At 41.6% G+C, this 27,542-nt stretch overlaps 1 protein-coding gene across 3 annotated transcripts; it reads left to right on the top strand.

Annotated features, from left to right (window-relative positions):
• Positions 1–6,943: 6,943 nt before the first annotated feature.
• Positions 6,944–26,383, top strand: PARL (presenilin associated rhomboid like). Of its 3 annotated transcripts, none has more exons than XM_081138764.1 (11): positions 6,961–7,114; positions 10,524–10,719; positions 11,194–11,334; positions 14,215–14,319; positions 14,655–14,698; positions 17,875–17,970; positions 18,750–18,899; positions 20,378–20,448; positions 22,350–22,451; positions 22,586–22,683; positions 26,057–26,383. In XM_081138764.1, the coding sequence occupies exons 6-11, from the start codon at positions 17,937–17,939 to the stop codon at positions 26,166–26,168; spliced, it is 567 nt and encodes a 188-aa protein (XP_080994890.1). In that variant the 5' UTR covers positions 6,961–7,114; positions 10,524–10,719; positions 11,194–11,334; positions 14,215–14,319; positions 14,655–14,698; positions 17,875–17,936; the 3' UTR covers positions 26,169–26,383. The 3 variants fall into 3 exon arrangements, with proteins under 3 accessions (XP_080994888.1, XP_080994890.1, XP_080994889.1); XM_081138763.1 differs by having other exon boundaries at positions 6,975–7,114; positions 14,215–14,263; XM_081138762.1 differs by lacking the exon at positions 14,655–14,698 and having other exon boundaries at positions 6,944–7,114; positions 14,215–14,263.
• Positions 26,384–27,542: the final 1,159 nt, after the last annotated feature.

The following is a 27,542-nucleotide window of genomic DNA, read 5'->3' as shown; positions in this document are numbered from 1 at the left end:
GAGTGTCCCAGGTCCCGGGTCCATATCCAACCCTATCCTCGCTCCACTTTGGCCTCCCGGTCAGTCCAGGGCCCACATGGTAAGGGGCAGAAATCACCAACAGAAGGAGTCTTGGGCTCCTTTCGGCTCCCATCTGATCAGTCGGACTCTCTTTCTAATCACTCACTTCATTGAGATAAAGTGAGGGTTAGGCTTAGGGTTCACCTCTCCTCTCCCCAGTCCTAGAGTGAAGCTTTCTGTTTCCTCTCCTTCTCATGACTCAGCCTTTCCTCCTCTTAGTCTGTCTGCCATTTCATTTCTTCTCTTTCTCTCTCTCACACACACACACACACACACACACACACACACACACACACACACACACATAGTGCTGGTTGCCTCATGCAGAACTTGGTCCCCTCCAGCCACGCCTACAGCTTCTGGCCTTCTCCATATGAGGCAGTGGCGGGGGTTGGGAGCTTTTAGGATAGAGGTGGGTGGCCCTTAGCCAGAAGAGTATATGCTTGGCCACTTCACTAATGTGAGCCTGGAGGGAGGGAACCCAGAGAGGGCCTGCCTGCTGAATCTCCGTGAGGCCCCCTGGCCCCTGGGCAATTCTCACTAGCACGTGGGGTGCTCTCAGAGCTCACTTCAGCCCAGTGTCGGGGCTGGGTGCTGGTCTAGCTGAGCCACAGCAGCTCCCCTCTGCAGGGCACTATTATCTTGCCTAACCTGGCCTCTGTGCTCTATGACCCCAACTATTGGGAAACCCCTCGACAGTTCAACTCCGGTCACTTGCTGGACAATGATGGAAACTTCGTGGTCAGTGAGGCCTTCCTGCCATTCTCTGCAGGTACTGGGTACCGGGCACAACACTGGGTCATGGGTGGTAGGTAGCCAGTGTGGTGAGATAGGGACAGCTGCTACCCTCTGACCTTTCCCTCTGCTTCCAGGGCATCAGGTGTGCCCAGGGGACCAGCTGGTTCGAACAGAGCTCTTCCTGATGTTTGCCACCCTCCTCAGGACCTTTTGGTTCCAACTGCCAGAGGGGAGGCCAGGGCTCAGACTGGAATACATCTTTGGGGACACTCTGCAGCCCCAGCCCCCAAAAATCTGTGCAGTACCCCATCTGAGCTGCCCTATCCCAGGGCCTGTAGTTAGCTGGGTGTCTGTAGATCTATCCCCCTCAGTCTTTCTTTGGTGTCTCGTGGCTCCTGCAAAGTTGAAGAAGATGAGGAACAGGAGTCCACCTAGCTCAGCTGCTCAAGATTTCCCCTAATACAAGCTCTTTGAAGAGTCATTAGAGAGTGGGCCTATTAAGGATTCTACAAAGGTAACTCAGTCTCAGTACCTCAGTTTAGTTAGGTTAGTTACTCTTTGGCATGGAAGGATTTTACAAGGCTAGTTAAAGTTTGGTAGTGAATCATTACACAAGATTAATTTGGGTAGTAAAGCCTCACAAGGTAGCAGATAAGTAGGTTCAGTGGAGAAGGCATTCAAGCAAAACTGTAAGTATAACAACTTGTCCAAATACTTTTGACTCTGGCACCTGATAAGCCAAAAACTGGACAGCTTATTTTCTGCCCTCTCCTGCCCTCTGCCGACCAGAGGAAAGAAGTGCAGGTCCCTGCAGACAGGACGGGAAAATACCTCCTCTAGTCTCTCTATCAGGCGAAGCCAGCAACCAGCGCTATACTACCTCCATCCAACAAGTTTTCCACCAAGGACTTCCTGTACTTCCTCCCAAGGATCCTCAAGTTTTGAAAAATTATTTCTCCAGACCAGTCTTGTTTATTTAAAAGAATAACTTGTATTAGGGAAATACAAATTAAAATAAAAATAAGAGCCCTGCTGGAGTGGCTCAGCAGTTGAGCATCAACCTATGATCCAGGAGATCGAGGTTCAATTCTCGGTCAGGGCACATGCCCAGGTTTCAGACTCGATCCCCAGTAGGGGAGGTGCAGGAGGCAGCTGATCAATGTTTCATTTCTCTCTCCCTCTCCCACTCTCTAAAATCAGTAAAAACATATTTAAAAATAATAATAATCTAAATTGAGGCCTTGCTCATAAAAAGAGATATTACTAGAAATAACTTTTTATGACCTAGCTATAGGGCAAGGAAAGCATCTAATTGCTGAACATCCTGTGGATGACTTTCCTCCCCTCTGAAGCCCCCAGGCGCCTTACCTCACCCTTATCTCAGACTGTCCTATATACTTTGTTTTAACTTTCTGTCTCTGAACCTCTCGTGCATGTGGGGGGTCTCTGACTCTCTCATCTGTGTGGAGTTCCTATACATACGTATGTAATTAAATTTGATTACTTTCTCTTGTTCATCTGTCTCGTGTCAATTCGATTATTAAATCAGCCAGAAGAACCTAGAAGAGTAGAGTAAAACTTCTTCCTTCCCTACAAGAGTCAACGTGTCAGAATATGAATAAAACTCAGTTTTATCATTTGTCAAGTGGGATAATAATGCTAACTCATTTGGTTGGCATTAAGATTAAATTGAATACAGTGGTACCTCGGTTTTCGAATGTAATCTGTTCTGGAAGACCGTTTGAGTTCTGAAACGTTAAAAAACCGAGGGATCAACAGCTGACAGCTGGGCCTCAGGATCCTGCCCTCAGAGGAAGCCGTGTGGCATGTTCGACTTCCGAGGTGTGTTTGAAAACCGAAGCATTTCCTTCTGGGTTTACAGTGTTTGTAAACCGAAATGTTCGTCAACGGAGAGGTTCAAAAACTGAGGTACCACCGTATGATAATGCATATAAAATACCTGGGACATACTAAGTACACAATAAATGGCAAATAATAATAATAAATACTCATATGCCTGGGTCATAGTCATCACACTCCCATGGGTCCTTCCCTCTCTTCCTGACCCCTGGCTGTTCCTGGAAGCCTCTGCTTCTCCTGCAGCCTTTAAATGGAAGCTGCTTGTTCTTCCTGTGTCGGTTCAGATTCTGGCCAGAAATAGCACCTTCACTCAAACTGAGCAGTGAGGAGAGCTTACTAACAGAACGCAGAAGCCAACCCACGTGGATTCAAGGTGGAAGCGAGTGGGTGGAGTAAATGCTCTTCTCTTCCCATGCTCCAGTCTCCTGTTGGTACCAGCAGTTGGTTGAGTCCAGCTGAAAGCCAGAGGGCAAGGGAGTCCACTGATGTGGTTCATAAAGGTCAGTCTCCAGGGGCCTGGAACAGCATGAAAGGAGGATCTGGAGGGGCAAGCAGAGAACATCCAGCACATCCCACCTCTGATTCCTTGGCTTCAGGAGGTAGCCCACAACCTCAACGTGCCCTAATGATGCTTTCAGATTGCCTGTTCACAGATCTCCTTGGGCATGCATCTCTCCTCTGTTGGCACTCTGCCCTGTATCTCCAGCACTTCTTCAGCTCACTGCCTCTTTCACTGGCATCTCAGAATTCCACCCCAAGTCCTGCGGTCATCCTAGTGACCCCAAGTTAATGTAAAAAACCCAGTCAACATCCAGGACTCTCAGTTTCTGAGCGTCCTCATTTTAGAAACTTCCAGCTTCATTCCTCTTCAGCCATCAGTCCTACGGCCTCACCTAAGTTCTTGTCAGCGCCTACAGATGCTCTCCCTCTGAAATAAAAAAGTCACAGAGTGGACAAAAAGGGGGCTCTACAGAAAGTAATCTCACAGGGCAATCTGATCATAAATTCCTAACTGCACAGGTCATGGTGGGTAGCCATGCCTCAGGCATACAGTTTCTTCAGCAAAAGTTTCATCTTTGCCTTAAGCAAACCCTGTCCATTGTTCTTGTGCATCTAAGTTAACACACCTTTGAAATGCTCTATTATTCCTCCTTTTCAGACCCCGTGGAGGCATAACCACCCTCAAGAAGCATATACACTTGTTAACTATCCTGTAATCCAATCCCCACCTTGCTTTCTCCCAACTTCACATAATATCCCTTAAATACAAATCCATAAAATAAATTATAAAACTGTCATTCTCTGGAGCATTTTTAAAAATTTTATCTTTTATTGTTGAAGGTATTACAGATGTCTCCCTTTTTTTCCCCAATGACCCCCTCCACCCCACCCCTGCCCCGACTCTGGAGCATATTTTAATCTCACTTCCCAGCAATTGTCATCACTTTGGCTCAAATAAACTCATAAAAATTCTCTACAGATTTGGATGTTTCTTATGTTGACAATAGGACCCAATCAAGAACTGTGAGTACTCTGATGTTTTACCCCACTTGAAAGCTAACAAATTAGCTTGACACAATTTTATGGATGCTGGTAGAAAACACAAGAATTTTGGGTCAGAGATGAAGGACAATTTATTGCTCACAGCAATAGCATTAGCCAGAGTGTCAGCATTTTTGCACTGGTTTCCTGAGTTCTAATTCCCAAGGGGCAACTCAAAGAGGGCTAAATGACATTTGCACACTCAGTTGGTTGCCTTATAGAAGAGGAATGATGAGTTTAGGGAATTGAAATCTTTTATAATAGGCAGTAAGTGTACCTTTGCTCTGTAGGGCAACAGTATCTTTTTCTTCCAAGGCGTTAGGGACTGAATTGTGTCCCCCTAAAATTTAAAATTCATATGTTGAAGCCCTAATCCCCAATGTGGTAGCATTTGGAAGATAATTGGGTGTAGATGAGGTCATGAGGGTGGGGCCCTCATGATGGGATAAATGTTCCTCCAAGGAGAGACACCACAGAGCTTGCTGTCTCTCTTTGCCATGTGAGGACACAGCAAGGAGTTAGCTATTTGCAATCAGGAAGAGAGCTTACACCAGGACTTGACCATGCTAGCACCTTGACCTCAAACTTGCATCCTCCAGACCTGTGAGAAATAAATTTCTGTTGTTTAAGCCATCTGGCCTTTGGCATTTTCTTATGGAAGCTCAAGTAAACTAAGACACAAGGTTATAAGCAAACATGGCCCTTTGCTCTGGAGGAAACATCTTTATCTTCCAAGGTTGTTTGCTTGCTTACCACTTACTATTAAAATGGTAGATACCCCAAGTTCAGTGTTCTTCAGTTGATATACAAATCCACTGCATGTTCAGCATCCATCTAGCCATGGCATTGCCACTGTGGGACTTAGAGAACAAGGGGAACCCATGTTAACATGCTGCTCATGCTGCTTGCTGAGCTGTGGTAACAATCTTTTGTCTCTGACTCGAGTCTCCTGGTTTCTGCCAGCATCCAAATTTATTAGCTTGCACACGGAGTAAAATCAAGTCCCAGACTTGACACCTATGTTACCAGCAAGGTATGGAGATCTGGGTTCTTGTCTTGTTGAAGAAAAGATTTCAATCAAGAGACAAAGGGTAACAAAGTATGTAAGAATCTATTGGCTGCAGCAAAAATATAGGACAGTGAAACAAGGAAGGTGCATAGAAGTAACAGGAGAGCCCAGGCTGGGCTGCTCTCGCTCACTGAGAAGTCAGAGAAAAGGGGGCCTTAGACACAGGTTCAGGCGGTTAGCCCTGGATGAGCTGCCGCTGCCCATTGCTCCCCTGGTTGCAAGTCTCATGGGGTCACTTGGAGTTTAGCAGACACGTGTCTGTGGGGGAAGGAGAGGGGAAAGGGAATGTTGTGGGCATGCTACATGGGACCTTCATTTTCAGAGGTTTTAAAGGCTGGACGTTTACAGGAGGTTTAGGGGCAGAGCTATAGAATATTCATCAGCTTTATGCAGGTGTACCAAAATGAGATTTATTCTCTTTATTTGTCTAACCTTGGGTGTGGTTGGCAAATGGCACTAATTGGATTTCTGTTATCTGTCTCCCAGAATAGGGTGATTTAAGCTATTTACCCTCTGGTTAGGGAGGAGAAGTGCAAACCACTTTCTCTTAAGTGTCCTTGGTTTAGGGAAGATAGGATTTACTGGGTGGCTGAAAACTGCTGTGTAACTATCTGTCTCAGTTTCCCTGTTCCGGTTGTTCTGGAATTTTCCTAGCTTCTTACTATCCTATAACACTCCTCATTAAGGAAAATAAGGACTACCTAGCCCTGGATGGACGACCCCCAGCTCAAACCCCACTCTCTTGTCAATTATTCACAAATAATTGTTTCTTTGTCTAAAAGATATAAAAGCTTTTTGCTCTGGTCACTTCATTTCATTCTCGTGAAGACTCCGGTGCACATTGTAAAAATTCAGTAAAGTTTGTGTGCTTTTCTTGTTAGTATGTCATTATCAGCTAATTTTCAGATCTCACTAGGGACCCTAATGGTCAAGGAAAAACTTTAACCTCCTAGAAGAGGCGATGATTGGGTTTGGCCAAGGACAGGTTGGTTAGGGAGGCTGAGAAGGGAGACAGGAAGGGGGTCTCGGGCGGTGAGAATGGTATGCGAACTCCGGAGGAGTAGGTGCCTTTAGCAACTGCGAATGATTCAGTGCGGCTGCAGCCAAGGTCAGAGGGAGCGACGAGCGGCAGGAAATGAAGCCGGCTGAGAGGCAGCGAGGGCTGAATCCTGAAGTTTGAATTTTATCTAGAATCAAGATTTTCATTTCAGGCTTAGACTTCTTAAAGATGTGAGGCACGTCCTCAAGTGCGTCGTAACATGGAACGGTGAGATGCAGAAAAAGAGCATTAATTTAAGAAAACTGGGGTTACAGCGTTGCTTCTTGCCCTCACTTCTCTTTGAACCGCTGAGCCACAGCAAACGGTTACACTAACCTCAGGAGTTTGGGGAGGGTTCATACAACAGCTTATGCAAAGTGCCTGGTGCACGGCATCACTCAGCAAACGCTCGCTCTCCCTCCTCTCCGTCCTCCGCGCCTCGTCTGCAAACGCGGTGGAGGGGGGGTCCCTTTCCCACCCCGCTCCCAGGTCCCGACTCAGCGGTCGGGCACAACAGCCGCCGGCGGCGGGTCCCCTGTCGCTGGAGTTGGCCTGGCACCGGTGGGCCGCGCGGGGGCGCTCTAGGCGGTTCCTCGGCACTCTATGGTTTTTCCTTCGCCCCGGAAGTGGTTCGGGCAGGGGTTGGTAAGGTCGGGCCATGGTGGGGCAGAGGTTGGGAAGATGGCGTGGAGAGGCTGGGCGCAGAGAGGCTGGTGCTGCGGCCAGACGTGGGCTGCGCCGCGGGGCGGCCGCAGCTGCGAGGAGCTCCCTGCGGCCCTGGCCCCGCCGCGGCTGCTCGGACGCAGGTAAAGACCGCCGGGCTTCTCGCCCCTTGGCGCCGGAGCTCCGGCCGCCCATGCTCAGGGGCAGAGGCCGTGCGCTGCTCCCGGCTCATCCGCTCTCCTCCCCGGTCACTTCTCTCCGTCCCCCTTTCTTCTCCCTCCTCGGTCCAGTCCTCGCCTCTCGCCGCGCCCTGCCCCGGGCCGGGTGCACGGTGGCCGCCCGGCCCAGCGCGCACTGTCCCCTTTCGCCTCCGGAGGACGTGACGGGAAGCGGAGCTGCTCTCGGAGGGCCGATTGCGCGCCGCGCTCACGGTCCCGCGGGGAAGGCATTCGACCCATTTCTTTTTTTTTTTTTTTTTTTTGAGGTTGTGACCTTTTTAATCGTTAAGCATTCTCTCTTTTTTCTCTTTTAAAAAGAAGTATAGGTGACATACAATATTAAAGTGAAGCAGTTACATAGTTGGCACAGTGGTAGAGCTGAGATTTTCTTTCCTTTCAGTCCTTTTCAAGCCTGTGTTCTACAGTTTGCCTTCTTTAGCGTTTAGAGAACTAAGGAAAGATGGAATCAGAGAAGGGTCTCATTTTGCCTCTTGCATACCCGTAGGGGAGGCTTTTCTGTTGAAAAAGTGAGACAGTGGAATATTTGGAATCCAGATGATTTGGAAAGAAAATTACTCCAGTCTTCCCGAGTTGAAGCCGTATGAATGGAGAGTGTGGTTTATCTGTATTTGCTGCTTTTGCGTTAGAATAATTCAGTTCTAAATTGATAATAGAGAAATTCACCCAACTGCCCAACACCTGATTTGTATTTGACTCTGAAATTTGTTCTTGTTCTTTAACGCATAGTTTCAACCTTCCCAGTTTCTGTCTTGGTTAGATTGATGCCTTGGGATTCATCTGATAGATGGTAGCAAAGAATATGTAGTGTTTATCAACGCTGGGGACTAGCTAGTGGTAAATAACCGAGGCCTCAGTGTGGTGGAGTCATCGCCTCATTTTAAGGATTACCTGGAATGTTCGCAGAATAGATCATTTCCCAGGCCCCACCCCAGTCCTGTAACTCAGAAGGAGGCCGCGGGTGAAAAGAGTGGAAAAACCTGTCCTGTGCTTCTAGTAAGTACTCCAAGTGAATCTGATCAGGGATTGGTGAAAAACGTGCACTTACTGTACCTTCATGATACACCAACGTGGAACGTGAGGCACTCGTCTTAAATGCCCGGAGGTGGAGGATGAGGGGGTCTGGTGGAAGGGGTGACAAGTTTTGGTGGACCTCATTCCACTGTTCACTCCAAATCCCAGTTGAAATTTTAGGTTTGAGGGGGAAGATAAATGAATATGGCTATTAGGAAGCAGCAGGCGTATTAAATATTGAAGCTATGCATGAGGAAGGAAAAGCAAAAGAAAATGATTAACGAGTCTCCAGTAAAAGTTGGAGGCCATTTGAAAAAAGCAAACGAAGAAACATGATGTCGAAGATTAGCACCTGATTTTTTTAGTTTGCCATTTCTAATGCGAAGTTTGGAAATTACATTTATTTGGTTGCATAGAAAAATATGCATTATAGGAGAATGTAGGTAAAGCTGAAATAGAGTATATGCCTACTTGCCTCTGGAAATAAGCATTCAAAGTTAATTGGGAGGACAGATTACCACATATAATGTATTAGGTCTGCTTGGACATCCTGTGCTTCTGAAATTAGTATGCAAAGAATGAAGTCAGGGATAGGGTTCCTCATGGTTCTGATGTAATAGGCCTGAGGCGTGGCTGAGAACTTGCATTTTTTACAAATGCTGCAGGTGGTAATGCAAAAGTTGTGCAAACTACATGCACAACTGGTGTGGCTCAGCAGTCGAGCATCAGCCTATGATCCACCAGATTCAATTTCCGGTCTGGGCACATGCCCGGGTTTTGGCAGGAGGCAACCGATCAGTGTCACTCATCAATGATGTTTCTTTCTGTCTCTCATTCCTCTCTCTGAAATCAATAAAAATATATGTTTGTGTGTTTTTTTTAATTGTGCCAACTACAGCGGGCTCAAAGCAGCCTACCAGCCAAGAATGGTTTTTACAAAACAGTATGCATCAGAGATTTAAGTTGTTCTTCACAAAGACTAAGATATTTACTGTCTGGCCCTTTACAGAAAAAGGAGACACAGTGTCACTTAGCTTCTTCAGAAACTTTACCATTATCAAACTTGCGTCAGCACTTCTGAAAAATGGCTTAGGCATGAAAGAAGTCTGCATAATTTGTCAGTTATGCAAAGAGAAGAAAATAGTTGATTGTAGTAGTTACAGGGAGCTTAAATTTTTTAGATTGGGATGTGAGTCTTAAGATATATTTAAGTAAAATACTTGACAAATTAGTAAATCAGGTATACCCAGTTTAACTCACCATGTATTAACTCAAGATGGGTAATTTTGGCACACAAGAGTTTATGCAGAATTCCCCTCTCCCCTAAAAACATCCATTTTCTTTTAAGTGGAATGAATCTGTTGTGTGTATGCTTGGTCACATCTTGTCTCCATTTTTACATTAGACCATTTCTACTCAATTTATTCACACAAATCTTTAGTAATAGACATTAGTGCTGACTTGTACAGATATCTAAGTTACATTGTCTTCATCCTCACACTATAAAAACAAATCATTGCCCAACTGGCATCGTTCAGTGGTTAGAGCATCAGCCTGCGCACCAAAAGGTTGAGGGTTCGATTCCCAGTCAAGGGCATGTACTTGGGCTGCAGGTTCAATCCCTGGCCCTGGTCGGGGTGCGTGCAGGAGGCAGCCAATCAATGTATCTCTCTCAGTTCGAGTCTGGGATCCTTCATTCTGTGGGCTAATACTCTAACCACTGAGTGTAACTGGCTAGGGCAGAGCTCCAACTTTTTAAAAATTTCTTTTTCTCTCCCATTTCCCTATATTTTTGCTTTCTCTTTTTTAGAAAATTTAAACTATAGTTGACATGCAATGTATTATTTTCGGTTATACAACATTGATTAGATGTTTATATACCTTTCAAAGTGATCACCACAATAAGTCAACCATCTGTACTTATTATAGTATTATTGAATATGTTCCTTATGTTCATTATATCCCTGTGACTAATTTTATGACTGGCAGTTTGTACATCTTAATTTTCTTCACCTTATTTGCCTATATCCCTATTCCCCTACAGTTCAGCTTTTTACAGGACTGCAAACTGTGTGGAGGATGGATACAAATTATTTTGTTGACTGATACACAGGAACAACCCAAACAAGTTCCCTCTACAGTTCAATGATTTGACTTGAAATCTTACCTGGGAGTAGGAGTTTTGGCTACTTTGGTGCTATTGAGTGTGAATAAACCGAGGTGGTGATGCAGGCCAAGTCAGGAAGTTCATAGAGGTTTTGATGTTTGCAAGCTGTTTCTAATCTGTTATTTTCCCCTATAGGTTTAACTTTTTTGTTCAGCAAAAATGTGGATTCCGAAAAGCACCCAGGAAGGTTGAACCTCGAAAATCAGACACAGGAACAAGTGGTGAAGCATACAAGAGAAGTGCTTTGATTCCTCCTGTAGAAGAAACAGTCTTTTACCCTTCTCCCTATCCTTTAAGGACTCTTGTAAAGCCTTTTTTTTTTACTGTTGGGGTAAGAGCTCACATCACTAGGAGTTACGTACCTTGCTGCAGGTGCAGTGTTAAAGTACTGTTTGTCCTATTTGGGCTCCCTTAAAGACAAGTGGGGGGGTTGTCAAAGGGATCTGGGTATCTTGGGGTCATAAATCATTACAGGAGAACATGAATTTAATAATTGCTGTTAGAATCTGGATCACTTATGTAAACCCTGGAGAAGAAACTTATGGGCCTCTTATTTGGTATAACATTTCAAGTGATACTAAGTTAATAGTTTGAATTTTCTTTGAAAATTTCTATCTGTAAATAGGCCGGAGGGTTACCATGAAGTTAAAAAATGGGAAACAAATGTTATTTTCACCTAATAGGTTTCACTATGCCAGATGTTCCTTCTGTTGGTTTGTAAAAGCCCATGAAAATGAAGTATTGTTCTTGGAACTGTGTATAGATTTATTTCTCTTAAATTTATTTTGCCATATATTTTATGTAGTTTACAGGCTGTGCATTTGGATCAGCTGCTATTTGGCAATATGAATCACTGAAATCCAAGGTCCAGAGTTATTTTGATGGTATAAAAGCTGATTGGTTGGATAGCATAAGACCACAAAAGGAAGGAGACTTCAGAAAGGAGGTAAAGATAAACATGGCTTTCTTTGACCTATTGATCACAGTTCTTGAAGTCTGGTTATTTATGAAGTGTTTGTTTGTTTGTAATCTTCACCCAAGGAGTGAGGATATTTTTTCCATTGATTTTAGAGTAGAGGGGAGGGGGCAGGGGGAGAGAGAGAAAAAACATCAATGTGACAGGCACATCTATTGGTTGCCTCCCACATGTGCCCCTACTGGGGGCCGGGATTGGATCTGCAACCCAGTTACATGCTCTTGACAGAGAATCGAACCCAAGACCCTCCTGTGCATAGGCCAATGCTCTAACCACTGAACCACGCTGGCCAGGGCTATGAAGTGTTTTTAGTTAATGACAACATTAAATCAGTAGATGTGAAATCAGTGCACTTAATATTCTTCTTTAGAGTCGATTATTTATTAATATTTTGTATATCTGGCAGTGTTGTGCTAGACAGTGTTCCAAGCAGTTTGTCATCTACTCAATTTGTCCAAGAATCACCAGGGATAATTATTAATGTTTCAGGTCCTCTTCCAGGCCTACTGAAGTTTAAGGGCCGTTTTACTTGCATCACCTTCCTGGGTTGTTTGGAGTCTATGTTCCATATTAGAATTACGGAGAGTTTTTCAAAATATGTATGCCTTAGGGGTAGAGATACTATGTAGACTTTAAAAGCTTCTCCGTCATACGCCGTCATGCACCTCTAGTAGATACCCACGGTTGAGTGTGTCTAACTGCTCGAGATGAGGGTGCAGGAGGGCACAGAGCAGAACTTCTGAAACTCCCGCTACTTCATGTGTAAGTTGGTGGCTCACTTTCCTCTTAATTGATTTTTTAAAAATACTGCCTTTTAGATAAGACATATATTTTATTTATTTTACTTGAGAATACTTGAGTCCCGAGTCCAGAAGCTTTTATGTGGTTTTTAAGCACCTTTTTCTTTTAAAATTTATTTTAAATTTATTTTTATTTTTTTTAAACTATCAGTTCTTTCTATAGTTTAGTACTTTATTTATTTTTTAATCCTCACCTGAGGATATTTTTTCCATTGGTTTTTAGATAGAGTAGAAGGGGGAGAGGGAGAGAAACACATTGATATGAGAGAGACACATCGATTAGTTGCTTCCTGCACGCACCCTGACCGGGTCCAGGGATCGAGCCTGCAACCTAGATACATGCCCTTGACTGGACCCTTCAGCCTGCAGGCCAACACTCTAACCACTGAGCAAAACCGGCTCGGGCTTTTAAAAATATTTTTATTGATTTTTAGAGAAGAAGGGAGAGGGAGAAAAAAAAAATCCATGCAAGAGTGAAACATCAATTGGTTGCCTTCTGCACACCCCCTACGGGGGATCAAGCCCATAACCTGGCCATGTGCCCTGACCAGAAATTGAACCGGCAACCCTTTGGTGCACAGGAATAATGCCCCACCAACTGGCCAGGGCACACTTTTTTTTTTTTTTTTTTTAAATGACACACTGCTCCTCCAATTTGGAGAGAGGGTCGATGTCCTCTTCAATTTTCTCCTTCCTAGGAACTTAGTCCTGGCCAGCAAAGAGTCTGAGAGGGCAGCCTTGGGTTTTCTTTTCCAAATGAAAAGTTCCTCTAAATAGGGAGAAGGATTCATTTCATCTTATTTCCCCATAGACACATAGAAGAAGCATGAGCCCTACCTGTTTTAGAGAGGCTTTATGTCAGCAGAACAATGGATAGAATATATATAGGTAAAAACTGCAATAAGTAGCAGTGATTTTTATTTAGTACATGTTTGAGAATAATAAAAACTAACCTATTCCATAATCCCAGATCCCTTAGAAAGTTTCAGGTTTCCAGCAGGTCTGCACTATAGTTTTGATACCCAAATGGTTCTTTAGAAGGGTGGAAAATGACAGAAACAATATACATAATCTTCATCCAAAGATGGATTTATTATAGTTAAGTGGTAGGTTATAAAATATAAAACCCATGCCCATTAGAGAATTTTGGAACAGTACATATATGTAACATGGGAAATGAAGTCCAGGAAGTCCTGCCACTACACTTGTAGTGAGTGAGGTCTGAGAGCTCGTACACAATTTAATTACAACTACAAAAGTGTAATCATTATTGTATATGGATCCATATACATACTGATCTGTAACTTTTTTTTTTAACCTTGGATTTCTTTATTCGTATATACAGCCTGGTTCGGTTTCATAGTTAGAATATTTTTTTAATTTAAAAACTTGAATCATGGAAAACTTCAAACAGATAAAAAAAAAAGAAGTAAAGAGAATAGTATAATAAACTATTATTCAGCTTCAGTGATGATTGACACATGGCCAACTTTGTTTTTCATCTAGTCCCCTTTCTTTCCCTTTCCTCCCCAGCACTGATTACTGTAAAGCAAATCCTAGGTATATTTCATGCATAAAATTTCAGCATGTGTCCCTGAGAGATTAGGATTCTCTCTCTGTCTCTTTCTAAACTCAGTAGTGTGATTATACCTAAAAAAGGGTAATTTTAGTAGAAAATATTCTTAGAATTTTAAAACTAGATTGGACCTTGGTGAATAATCACGTACTTGATACCTGTCTATCTGATAGTGTGGTAAGTGCTTTATTTTGTTGCTATTTCTCACAACAGTACTACTGCACATCTGTTACTGTCTCCATTTTATAATCAGGAAACTGAAGTTTAGAAGTAATGTAGATCACAGAGCTAGTCAGTGGCTCTGCATGGAGAATGTACTGTTACAAAGCACCTGTGCTTTCCACTACCACATGTGTATTATGTCTGTTCACCAGTGATTTTTATATATACAAAGCATTTTCTTTCTGGCTTTTCACTTTTCTACCTTGAAAGTATTTACCATATGATAATATGCATTTTTTCCTTCTGTTTTAGATTAACAAGTGGTGGAATAACCTAAGTGATGGCCAGCGGACTGTGACAGGTTTGTGTTAGCTTACACGTTTTAGCCATTCAAGGAAAGAGAAATCAAACCAAAAGGTACAGTATGTCACAGTCAATGGCTTTTGTACCATGCTCACCAGTGATTTAGAAAGACATAGGAAGTCTCTGTACCTTTAGGCTAATGTCACAGTGTAAAACATAGCGTGGCATAAAGGTATACATGATGCTCTGGGTCAGTTATTTTCTAATTTTGATCTATCTTTGTTGTAGAATCCTAATTTGTGAAATAGGTTATATATAATTATTACTTCCACCATTAAAAAAACTAAAGGGGACATTGATTAAGTACTTTCTCTATGCAGAATGCTTTATACACTTTCTCTCCCTACCTCACAAGGTTGCTTACAGGTTAGTTATTTCCCTTTTTACAGATAAGGAAACGGGCTTTCAGAGAAGGAACTTTTCGACACTGCTAGTAAGTAGTAGAACCAAGTTTCAAAATTGGGTCTGTCTGATTCTAAAGCTGATTTTCTCTTTCCTATACCATGCTGTTTATAAAATTCTCTTTAAATGTAAGCATGCCATGCATATCATCATGATAATGTTGTTCTTTGTAAATTTTTATAGAAAGACACATCTGACTCTTCAGGGTAACACTTGTTATTTGAGACTTGTTACATGAACTTAGTTATTTGAGAAATTTGGGGAAATGATTTTGAAAGTTCTTTTTTCTTTTTTTAAATTTTTATTTATTGATTTTTAGAGAGAGGGGAAGGAAGGGCGGGGCTGGGGGAGAAACATGGATTTGTTGTTTCCCTTATTTCTGCATTCATTGGTTGATTCCTGTGTGTACCCTGACCGGGGATCTAACCCACAACCTTGGCACATTGGGTCGATGCTCTAACCTACTGAGCTACTCAGCAAGGGCCAGATTTGGAAGTTCTTGAACAATTGTGCAGATAGGAAAAAAAAAAACCTTCCTAGGGAAATAGCAAAATATTGCTTTTTCTCAAATATGGTTAGACTTAATGGTACTCTTAATTTTCTGTACCTAAGTGGAGAAAAGGTGCTTAACTTTCTTCATTCAGGCTGTTTTCTCTGTCTGGAAGGTTCACTTTTTCTGTTTCCTCATTGGGACCTAATCTGTCCTTCAACTGTATGGTTCAGACATTGCTTCCTACAGGAAGTGCATCTTTTTTCAGAACTCATTACACCTTTTTAATAATTTATAACAGAACCTGCCTTATATAATTTACACATAACATGCTCAAGGACAGAGTGATGAGGGTTTTCATTTGGTTATAGCACCTAGCACATAACTGTCACACAGTAAAGGCACTCAGTTAAAATCTGTTGAGTAAATGAAAGGAGACCTTTTTCTGGTGTCTGAAGGTTAGAGTGACCAAGGTCAAAAGAAACCCTCTTGGCTACCCCATGTCTCTAGTAGAAAGAGCTCTAGATTAGGAATTCTGGCTTGGCCACTGAATTTGGCTCTCTGAAAACTTGTACCTCTTAAAGCTACAGTTTTCTCATCTATAATTGGCCTTCAAAATGGTGTACATGAGGAAGAAAATGCATGCTACTTTTCTCAGTTCTTTTTAATTTGTTAGTGCGTTTTATAATGAATAACAGTGGTTCGTATACATGATTTGGGTCTGTTTGTTTGGTAGTTTACTGATGGAATGCCTAATCATAGACCCAGAGCCATGTTCTGTTATCATTTACCAGAAAGGTTTCTTATATTTGGGTTGAAAACTTGGAATGTTAATTCTTTGGCTACTGTTGACCTTGATATATTTGGTTATTTTTCCATTTTTCAAGTCTTTTTCTCCAGTTGGCGTCTCTTCAGCCAGAAACTTTCTCTACTTCTCTACAGTGCTGTGGTGCTTGTGATTTGCAGACGTGTGTGCTCTATGTCACTGGTTTCAGGAAGTAGCCCATGAAACTGGCAGAGCAGGCAGAGTAGTGGTTGCCAGTTTTCACCCTGGGAGACAGGTTCAGGGGCCCTGTCTTGCTCTCTGCATTGGATCACAATTGGAGCAAATTGCAAAGCTCTGAGCAATTATCCTTCTGATCCTGGAAACCTAGGCAAATCTATTCTCGGGTCTTCTTTATCCTGAGATATCCCAGTCACTATGTACAACAACCTAGACCTAAGCAAGTTCTCTGGGTAGTCACCCCAAAGAAACTAAAAAACCCCAGGTACCACACTAATCACTACTTACTTCCTCTAGGATAAATCCCCTGAGGCCTTTTCTTCCATCTGAGGAGGCTCTGCCCTTCCTCTGTTCACCTGCCCTGCCCAGAGTTCCAGTCTCCTCATTACAAGGTGTACACAGTGCTCATACTTGCCTTCCTTGTGACTCCTTTTTCTCACCCTTTCATAAGTACCGTCCCTCGCACCTTCTTTGAAAGAGTCCTCGTTAGTTACCAAAGATGATATAACAGCTGTCACAGTCCACACTAGTAAGAACCTGATAAAATTGATGGAATCAATTCAGTTAGATGCAATAAAACATCATTTAATTTACTTTAGAGAAAGGAAAAATGCTTCCAGTTCATCTATGATATACCACCAATTGTAAGATGCATCCTCATGTCAGATATTAAATGGAAAAAATGTCTTAGAATCTATGAAAGTGGAAGCTTCTTTTCTTAACTCTCAAATAGGAGAACAAACACTGGAGAGACTAGAATGCTAGGGGATAGCTGAAAGCCTTACAGAGTGAGCAAATATGGAAGCCAGCAGTAACTCCAAGATGTAGCAGCTGGCAGGGTCTGTACAATGAATGTCTTCTAAAATAAATTCTCTTACCAGAATGTTGGAATCAGTCCTAATTATCATTGCAGATGTTGAAAGGGCTAGTTGCCTATTGCCTAAAGAGACTGAAGAAATGAAGAAATGTTTAAATTCCTTTAATTCAAATAGATGAGTGCCTACTATGTGCAAGGAGTTGTGGTACATAAAAATATAAAAGTTTGTAGTTTTCAAGAATAATAATTTTATGACTGAATAGTTAATTCTATCATTAAATAAATCTACTCAGTTGAATGGTAGTAGTTCTTGCAGAAAAAGGAAAGTCACCTAACTTCCACATGTAAACATATTTTCCAAAGCAATTGCAAAATTCTTCCAGATTATTCCAGAATTCTTAGCTAATGAGTATTTTTCTCAAACATGTGGATCTTTATCTACATAGGTAATACATCAATATTTCATAAGCTGTCCCTAAGTTTAAGGAGCCGACCATTCCCTGTAGAAAAAGAATTGGTGTTATATAGATTTTTTCTTCCCTTGCCAAAGGACCTAGTCTGTACGTATTTCTATCTTTGGCTTGGCCATTTTCAAACAATAACTGTAGATTTAATTATTGATTTAGAAGAGTAAGTAGATTGTTATGAAGAAGTAGACTATGGGTCTGAGGAAGGGGAGTTAGCTCCTAGAACATTTGCAGTTTTTCAGGAATTCTCTGACTTCACCAACCCATGACAATTTCGATACTTAACGCTGATTTCACTTCCCTTAGTTTACTTTTTCTCCCCAAGTGTATAATACTCTTATATAATTGTGGTAGAAAATCTTATCCAGGTGGACTTTTAATCAGACTTTCTTTGCTCTTATTTTTAACTTTCCTAAATTATATTTTGTAGGTATCATAGCTGCAAATGTTTTTGTATTCTGTTTATGGAGAGTACCTTCTCTACAGAGGGTAATGATCAGATATTTCACATCTAATCCAGCCTCAAGTAAGTCTAATTTGTGTAATTTTATTTTGAGGTAGAGGTAATATGAAAGAAATATGCTTTACATTAATTGAAATGCTATAAAAAGGATGAGTTCTTGTTAACAATTATAAACAGAATCAGAGGGCAGACTATAAGCTCTTTGAGAACAGGGACCTCCGCTTTCTTACTGCTATGTCCAGGGTACCTACAGTGTGCCTTGCACATGCTAGATATCTAAATATTATTTAGTGACATAAAATTCATGGTCACTCCATGTTTACTCTTTGAGAAGACTGATATTTACTAATTCTTCTAACCAACTTTCACCATAGGAGCAGGTTGCTTTCATTGAACTGAGAATTTTTATTGGTTACTTAATAAGTAGAAAATAGGTTTAAGGTAGATTTTTACCACTTTGAAAAATGCTTTCTTAAACCAATTTGACCTTTTTAAAATATATATTTTAATTTTTAGAGAGAGAGGAAGGGAGAGGGAGAAAGGGAAACATCGTTGTGAGAGCAATACATCCATCTGCTGCCTCCTGCATGCCCCCCCAGTGGGGATCGAGCCTGCACCCCAGGCATGTCCCCTGGAAGGGAATTGGACCAGCAGCCTTTTGGTGCACTGGACAATGCTCAACCAACTGACCCACACCACCCAGGGCAATTTAGTTAACCCTTTAACCAGTTTTTGTTTCCCATGTCTGATTTCACAATAATAATGAAAAAAATCAAAAATAGACAATTTTTACTGGCTGTGTGTTCCATGATTACCAGACTATGTTTTTCTTTCTCTTATAGAGGTCCTTTGTTCTCCAATGCTGCTGTCAACATTCAGTCATTTCTCCTTGTTTCACATGGCAGCAAATATGTATGTTTTGTGGAGCTTTTCCTCCAGCATCGTGAACATTCTGGGTCAAGAGCAGTTCATGGCAGTGTACTTATCTGCAGGTAATAAGCTATATTCTTGGGCCTTTCAGAGTATAAACATTGTCACCTATTTAGAGAAGGGACAAAGGAAATGATTATATCCATATTCTACATACAGTAAGTGCTCAGATTATATGCACAGATTACCATAGATTGGTGGGGCTGTCATCTTCCTTCTCTTTTGCAGATTTCCTCTTAATGTGAATTATTTACTGTTTAGTTTTAAATTAGTTAGGAAACAGTAGTTAAGGTTTAGTGTTGACCTTAGCATGTTATTTTTATGTCACTAGGTCTTAGTTTCCTGAGCCTCAGGCTATTTTACAGATAAGTAGTTCCCAGACTTCCCAGCTGTTTCAGTTACTTGAATCTTTGTTAAGTAACCTTAGGCTCATTTCCCACAGTGTGTTCAGTTTCCAGAAAGCTTTTTTGAGAGCTGTTCAGTAAGACTGTCAAGAATGAGTTCATTATTGGAAGTATGTATGTTAGCATGGACCCACTCCATTTGTGGTCCTGGCAATAGCATCATTTCCTTATTTCAGCCAGGAAGTGGTAGCACAAGATTCCAGGTTCCTAGATGCTGCTAAATTGGCAATCAGTTAAATTTTATTTATCCCTCTCTTTAAAAAATGTTCTTAATTAAAGCCATAAAGTATAAAAATTCATTTTAAAAATCACTTCATTTAAAACAATATATCTGGCAGTTATTTTGTGAATAACATTGAGCTTGGAAATGGAAGACCTAGGTTCAGATACTTTTTCTGCTACCAGCTGTGTGATGTTGCAGAAAAGACTGTATACTTCTCTGATATGTACTCTCATGATAAAGGGTTGTAGAAAGGATTAAATAGAAGCATCTGTCACAAGGCCCAGCGTGGGTACTTAATCAGTGTTAATTAAATACTCATGTTCATCTAGTCCCTCAAAACTAGAAGCTGAGCAATTTTCTGGCTAAGATAACTGTGTAGTTCTTTCCCCAAGCACTAGTTGTGTTATTAGGTACAAAGAGTCTGTTATAGGTGCCATTAATTCCTGCTCTGTAGGAAGTTGTTTTTATAAATGAACCACACTCAGCTCAGATGATATGGGAGCCAAAGGGATCTGTAAAGGATTATCTAATCTAAATTTGCAGCAGAATCACTGGCGAGCTGGGTAAAACATGGACTCCCTGGTCTCACTTCAGGGATTCTGATTTAGTGTTTGGAGTGCAGCCCAGAGGATTCCCAGGCAGTTGGTGATTTTGGAAACTGGCCTCTTTTCTTCATGGTATAAATTTGGAAAATGGTAACTAAGAGGTAAAGTAAACTACATCACTCAGCAGATTGTGCAGTGGGTCTGGCTTTTCTTTCCCAGTAAAATATCTGGAGTGATAGACAGGATAAGTGTTCATGCCTGCACCTCATAGTGACCGAGCTAGAAACCTGGTCTCTTTGGGTGGAGATCAGAAATGGAAACCATTTTAATACCTCACTAAAATGACTGAAATGTGACTTATTTCTCAGGTGTTATTTCCAACTTTGTCAGTTATGTGTGTAAAGTTGCCACAGGAAGATACGGACCATCACTTGGAGCAGTAAGTATTTTTAATTTAAAAGATTTTAATTTAGTTTTTAACTTCACTTTGAAATAATTTTAGAATTACAAGAAAGTGGCAAAATTAATACAAAGACTTCCTATGGCCTGGCAAAGCGTGGCTCAGCGGTTGAGCATTGACCTAGGATCCAGGAGATGGTGGTTTGATTTCCAGTCAGGGCATGTGCCTGGGTTGCGGGCTCCTCGATCCCCAGTAGGGGGCGTGCAGGAGGCAACTGATCAATGACTCTCTCATCATTGATGTTTCTATCTCTCCCTCCCTCTCTCTGAAATCAATAAAAACATATTAAAAGAAATAAAAAGATGAATAAAGAAGATGTATGTGTATATATATATACACACGCAATAGAATATTAACTGTTAGAAAGAATGAAATCTTGCCATTTGTGGCAATATGGATGGACCTAGAGAGTATTTTGTTAAGTGAACTAAGTTGGACAGAGAAAGAAATACCATATTTCATTTATACGCAGAATTTAAAAAACAAGAAAAATGCAAAAGAAACAAATTTATAGATACAGAGAACAAACTAATGGTTGCCGGAGGGGAGGGGAGGGGAGGGATGGGTGAAAGGGGGAAGGGGATTAAAAAGTACAAACTTACTGCCTTCATCATAATCCTTTGTTAAAAGATGAGGGAGAGCCTGGCTGGAGTGGCTCAGTTGGTGTAAAAGAGGAGCATTAACATTCTGTTGTTTCTGTAAATTACTTCTCCATAGATGGTTATATTCTACATTTAAAGTGCTCATTACAGATACTTGAATAAAGAAAATTCTCTGCATTTCTGTATAAAGCCAGTTAGTGTTTACTATAACTCATGCACTTACTGCACATTATTTTAAAGATAGGAAGTAGTTTCATTGTCCTGGAATTTTCTCAAAGTGACCTTTATCTACACAAATTTAAACATTTGTGTGTCTGAACACATCACAACTTGCTTTTTTGACAAATGTTTGAGCCCATTCCCATGCAGAAATTCTTTATTTTCACCTTTTTTTAATCAGAGGCTTTTAAGAATATGATGAAAATGTATCCTTTCTCCTCAGAAAAGTCAATTTTAAAAAAGTTATGTATTAAAAACTTTTTACTATGAAGTAGGATGCAAATTTTATGTGATTTTTAAAAAGATAAAACATTATTCTTAAAAGAAATTCCACACATGTGGGTGTCTTTGGGCAGCTCATGCTCACTGTCTAGTTGGGACAGCTTTGTTGAAGTTTGAGAAGTTCTTCTCTAGACGGTGTTTACCCCCGAAAGTTCAGGAAGCGCTCACGTGCTGGTGTTTACACATCTCACTGTGGTTAAATTCTTCCCAGGTGGCTACTATGTGATGGACTTGGAACCCCTTTGCCCAATATTTTGTACACTAGTTTTTTTTTTTAATCCTCAGCCGAGGATATGTTTTATTGATTTTTCTGAGAGAGAGGAAGGGAGAGAGAAAAACTTCAATTGGTTGCCGCCGCCTCCTGACCAGAGATCAAACCCACAACTGTGTGGTGTGTAGTATGATGCTCCAACCGAGCAGCCTGGCCAGCGCAGTAACTGAAAGCTTTTAAGCTTTGTGTTCAACTAGAAATTTGTGGCTTACTAACTTTCTGGAAAAGTATTGCAACTTTTTTTTTTTATACATCTTTATTGATTTCAGAGAGAGGAAAGGAGAGGGAGAGACAGATAGAAACGTCAATGATGAGAGTCATTGATCGAGCCCGCAACCCCGGCATGTGCCCTGACCGGGAATCGAACCCCGATCGCCTGGATCCCAGGTCGACGCTCAACCGCTGAGCCACGTCCAGCTGGGCGCAACTTTAGATATTGTAGCAATACTTCACTAAGCAGTTGCATGTTGAGAGTTTCCCATTTTCACCAGTGTGTTCCTTTGCAGTCAGGCGCAATCATGACAGTCCTTGCCGCTGTCTGCACTAAGATCCCAGACGGGAGGCTTGCCATTATCTTCCTTCCAATGTTCACGTTCACGGCAGGGAATGTGAGTATTTTTATGAAGTGAAGTGGGGGATGGTGATATTTTTATATTGACTGAATTCTTGCCCTTAAATTAGAAATGTCAGTGCTGGAGGAATCAAAGTTGTATCAGTTATGTTCTTTTTTGCTGGCTTGCAGGCCCTAAAAGCCATTATTGCCATGGATACAGCAGGAATGGTCCTGGGATGGAGATTTTTTGATCATGCAGCACATCTTGGGGGAGCTCTCTTTGGAATGTAAGTTTGAGTATAATTGATTGCTACATTGCTTTTTCAGATCATTTTCCTCTCCTACCCCTAAAGAAGGCAGAGTAGGGTGGGGGCAGGTGGGGTTGAAAGGGTGATGAATCCTCAACACGGTTTGCTTTGGCCTTGCCCAGTTTCACCATATCAGGTGGGACAGGAGAATATCAGCCCTGCCCTCACTACCTCAGTCATTGATAGAGACTAACTGTGCCTTTACCCTACCCTTAACCTCAGGTCACCCCAACTCCTGACCTGTTCTGATTCCTGGCCCCTTTTTGAGACTGTTCCCCAGCCCCCAATCTGGGCTATCACCCCCTTCCCCCACTCTGAGGCCTCCTCTCCCCTGCCCAAACCCCATCCTTACCGCCATCTCACAGGTGCTGGGCAGACACACTGAGTGCACAGAGCTAGAGCTGTTGCTCTGCTGCAGTGAGTTTGTGTGTGGCTGCACGCTGCGTGACAGGCCAAGGTTCACAGACAGACCAGTGCTGACCACTTCCTGAGCATCTATTTTGTGGCAGGCACTGAGCTAGCTACCTTACTACCTCTTTATCTTATGATCAGAAGTCAGATAGCTCTTAAGTAGCCGAGCTGAGATTTCAACCCAGATCCAAAGCCCTTCCCGCCCTGTCATACAATTGAGAACAATTCCATTGTGGTCACAAGATCTTCCACTTGTGCATCAGACAATGGACTTTTGCCTAAAACAGTAGTGCTATTAAGCGTCTTTGTCACAGAACTTCCTCAGGACTCCTGGAGCCCATCTGACCATGAGAGTCCCTTTAGCAGAGTTATCTATCTGATGTGCTAGATCCCCAATGGCCTATCTTTTCTTGTATAAATGTTGCTTTTTGCCCTTACTTGGCTCTTACTTTGTTTCATGACAGTGGGAAAACGGAATTTTTTTTATTTAAAAATATTTTTTTGAAAAATTCTAAGTAGAGCAGTTTTGCCCAGTAGGCAGTGGAATTAAATGCCATTATGCCATTTTTAATTTTCAGTGATGATTAAAGAATAACATATGTGAGTTCTAGCTTTCACAGCAGCACATTATAAATAGTAGAAACTGACCTGCTATTACAGCATGAGAAACAAAGACTTATGAAAAAGGGTTCTGAACTCTAAATTTATCTGGATCCTTCCATGTGTACTTAAAGGATCTTTTCCCCAGCAGGTTTTTATTCTTCTGAACTAGAATTAGATGACCTTTTTCCATTCTGAAAATAATTGGATCAAATGCATTTTAAAGTCCAGGATCTGAAAGGCAGAGGAATCATTTTTCTTTGCTGTTCCTAATATCAGCTTCTTTTATTTACTCTATTTCAGCCATATCCAGAACATGTTTAATCTAGATTTAGAAATCTTTAATAATAGTAAAGATTCCATTGGTATCCTGCATGTTTCCTTGACTTTATGTCTGTCATCAAATTTTATGGTGTTCACCTTGCACTGCTGCAGTAATAATAGCTGACGTATATTGAAGGTAACTTGTTGAAGGTCACAAAGTCATTGCAGAGCTAAAGTTTCAGACTGAGCACCAGACTATGAGGCTACAAAAAAAAAGACACCTCAGAAATTGGTTGTTTTGAAGTGTTTTCCTAATTTAAATTTAGCCAAATAACCAATTACATTTGAACTTACATGTCTAATCAGAATGGTGTACCAGTAAGGTTAAAGTATTTGACTCTGCCTGAAATAAGTAGGTTAAAAGGATTTGGGAAGAACACTTTATTTATCGAGAGTTTCTGACAAGTGATTAATTTCTTGCAAGAGTTTTACAATTGCATTTGAATCTTAGAGTGATACTTTTTCTTTTGTTCTAAGTTCACCACAGGACTTGATTCTAAGACTAAGCCCAAAAGAATTCTGTTACATGCCTATTAATTTGCATTTTTTTAAAAAAATTTCAATTAATTTTTTTAAAGGGAGAGGGAGAGAGAGAAACATTAATGTGAGAGCGAATCTATTGGCTGCCTCCTGCATGCCCCCTAGTGGAGGTGGAGCCCACAACCTTGGCATAGCAACCTCTCAGTACATGTGACAACACCCAACCAACTGAGCCACTGTCCAGGACTGCATGTTTTTTTAAATGCCTTTTTTTTCTTTCTGTAAGTTTACTGATTTTGTTACTTTCTCAAAATTTTCATGGTGACTATGTAGTTTTATGATCAGATTTTAACTACTTTTAGTGAATATTAAGATTTAGGTACAATTCAAGCACCTTAAAATAAAAAAAAATACTCAGAACATTTACAAATGTTAAAACCTTAAACTGCTGTTCTGATACCAGTGTAAAGGAAATAGAGCATTTTTTCAGTAGGTGTCTGAGAGATGCAAAGATCAACAAAATCTGGTGTGTGCCTCGGGAAAAGAAACCTGAGGAAAACAGGGCAAAAATAAAGCTTTCAGTACTAAAAGCTTTCATCAACAGCCATTTCAAATCAATCCCACTTCCTTCAGGAAGCCCTCCCAGCCTCCCCCAGCCCAGGAGGGGAGGTAGATAGATGCCTCTGAGTTATACTTGGAGCTTGTGCTGCCCTCAGGCAGAGCACCTGGTCTTCCAGTACCTGCACTTATCAGCTACTCAAAATCAGGCCCTTCTCATTTGTCACTCTGTGTTCCTCAGCTTATAGTAGATGCTCCCTAGGTGCTGCAGTATAGCACAGTGGTTGGAACACAGGTTTTAGAGTCAGATTTGGGTTCTAGTCTCAGTTCTGGTGATTCCTAGTTGTGCAACCTGAGCAAGTTAAGTTACTAAACCTCTCAGTTCTTGAGCTTCCTCAGCTCAGGCTGCTTTTAGGCAGTGTTTAATGGGAGAATGGGGATTGTAACTGTACTTTAAAGGGTGGGCAGAATTAGGATCAGCAGATGACCCTTTGTGTAGCCAGGTAAAAAACTATGAGAAGCATTTAAATTGTCATCACTAGTAAACTCTATTTTTGAATTTTCTCACCAGGCTTAGAATTGGTCTGACCTGTTGGTGAGTCCTTGATTGGCCACTTAGTCGGTATTAGCACCTTGGGCAGGTTACCTTCTCTCAGATGTGGTTTCCTCATGTCTATAACAGGAGAAGTGATGCTTAACTGGCAGAGCTGTGGTGAATCCACAGTAGTGTGTGTGAAGTACTTACACTTTCAGATCAGGCACATGTGGTCCCACCCTACTTTGACCTTTTACACACTGCATATATTAAAGGTAAATCATAGATGAATATCAAATAAGTTAATCAGCTATTTTAATAAGCTAGATAGTAAATGACAGTGGCATTAATTTTTTAAATGTCAACTTGATATCATCATGGCACTTAACATGTGTATGTCATACTGTTTGAATATTGGGCCTGCTTTGTTTTTCTTTTCCCCAGATGGTATATTACTTATGGTCATGAACTCATTTGGAAGAACAGGGAGCCTCTAGTGAAAATTTGGCATGAAATGAGGACTAGTGGGCCCAAAAAAGGAGGCGGCTCTAAGTAAAACTGGGGTTGGACAATACTGGTGCATCTGGTCCATGCTGCCTGCAAACCTCAGGAACGCACCGGCCCTGAAGTGACCACATCTTTGCTCCTGCCTGGAAGACACCCAGCATCTAGCTTTCCCAGAATTTTAAACCGTGTCCTCAGTACATGTCTTATTAGAAAGTGAACTATGACAAAGTTGTGAAATAAAGGTTTATATCTCTAGTTTGTAAACAGAGCATGTGTGTCGCTTTTGAAGAGCAGTAATGCTGTCCTGGAAGCTTGTAATATTTGACATAGTTTGAGCCACAAACCCAGCAGGGTGCACAGGGAAAGACCTGATGGGAAGTTGGAGGAGAATCTAGAATGGCTCCCAGGTTTTTGCACTTTGGCCTTCTCGCACCTGTGCTAAGCATTTACTCTTACCTACCTGTCCCTTTCCTGGGTTGAGTAATAGTTAAAGATTAAGACTATCTTCTCTCTGACACAGTCTGAAACAACAGCTACAATATTTTCTAAATTTTCCCAAGAAAGTTAATATTTCCTGGTAGTGAGTGACATACACAAAAAGCTCTTTTTAGGTGTTTGCTTTCTAGGTTAAAATTGTAGCTTAATTAAGACTTAAAGGAAGTATCTTGGATAAATTCAGACTTGAGTCTGAGCCAAATTGCATCTTACATTTGAAAATGTACGTTCTTTGAATTTAAGCATCTCTTACTGAAAAAATAGACAGAGGTCATTATAGTAGCTTCACTTTCGTGGAACAAACTTGCCCTCATGATTGAGAACTATTTCTAGGAAATGTAGTTTGAGTACTTCAGTTTTTCTTGAATGGATTTACAGGAGAGTTTTTAGTGTATTAGTGTCTCGAAAGGTTACCAGATCTTACACCGTGCACTAAAGAGGAGGGTGGACCCTGGCTTGCAAGGTGCTGGGCACAGAGCATTGGGCGGTATGAAAGCAGTGGAAGCCACGCCACTTCACAGTGTGGAAAGTCGAGGGGCAGCCTGTCCTAGTCATAGGAACTGTCCAGGATGCGGCTTTCTTCACATCTTTATCCCATCATGCCAGACTTCTCCACTGTGAGGCACCGGTTATTACCAGGCAGAGGGTTCTATTCTCAACCAAGATCACTTCTGGGAGAGAGAATTTTTTAACCCAGCCCTCGTTTTGCCAGTAAGGAATCAGGGCAGTTATGTGTGGGAACTGCCAGAGGTCACACTGTGCATTGACATTTCGGAATACGCGATGCAAACAACGCTGTGATGTTCAAATGAGACAAGATGTGTTTTTCAGAGCTGGGATGGGCGACTGAGATCACATGCACATTTCACAAAGTGAAATCTGTGTCTTGCCAGGGTTAGACCAGGAAAACAGTTTCTTCTCCCTGCTT

The sequence above is a fragment of the Miniopterus schreibersii genome, assembly GCF_964146895.1.
Source record: "Miniopterus schreibersii genome assembly, chromosome: 5".
NCBI classification, from domain to species: Eukaryota; Metazoa; Chordata; class Mammalia; order Chiroptera; family Miniopteridae; genus Miniopterus; species Miniopterus schreibersii.
This window is presented reverse-complemented; position numbering and strand designations above follow the sequence as displayed.

Excerpts from the sequence above, each read along its gene's own strand:
- PARL (XM_081138762.1), top strand. The coding sequence starts at position 6,990 with ATGGCGTGGAGAGGCTGGGCGCAGAGAGGCTGGTGCTGCGGCCAGACG. Across the intron at positions 18,900-20,377 it reads GGCAGTGTACTTATCTGCAG|GTGTTATTTCCAACTTTGTC; the intron begins GTAATAAGCTAT and ends CTTATTTCTCAG. Across the intron at positions 22,452-22,585 it reads TCACGTTCACGGCAGGGAAT|GCCCTAAAAGCCATTATTGC; the intron begins GTGAGTATTTTT and ends GCTGGCTTGCAG.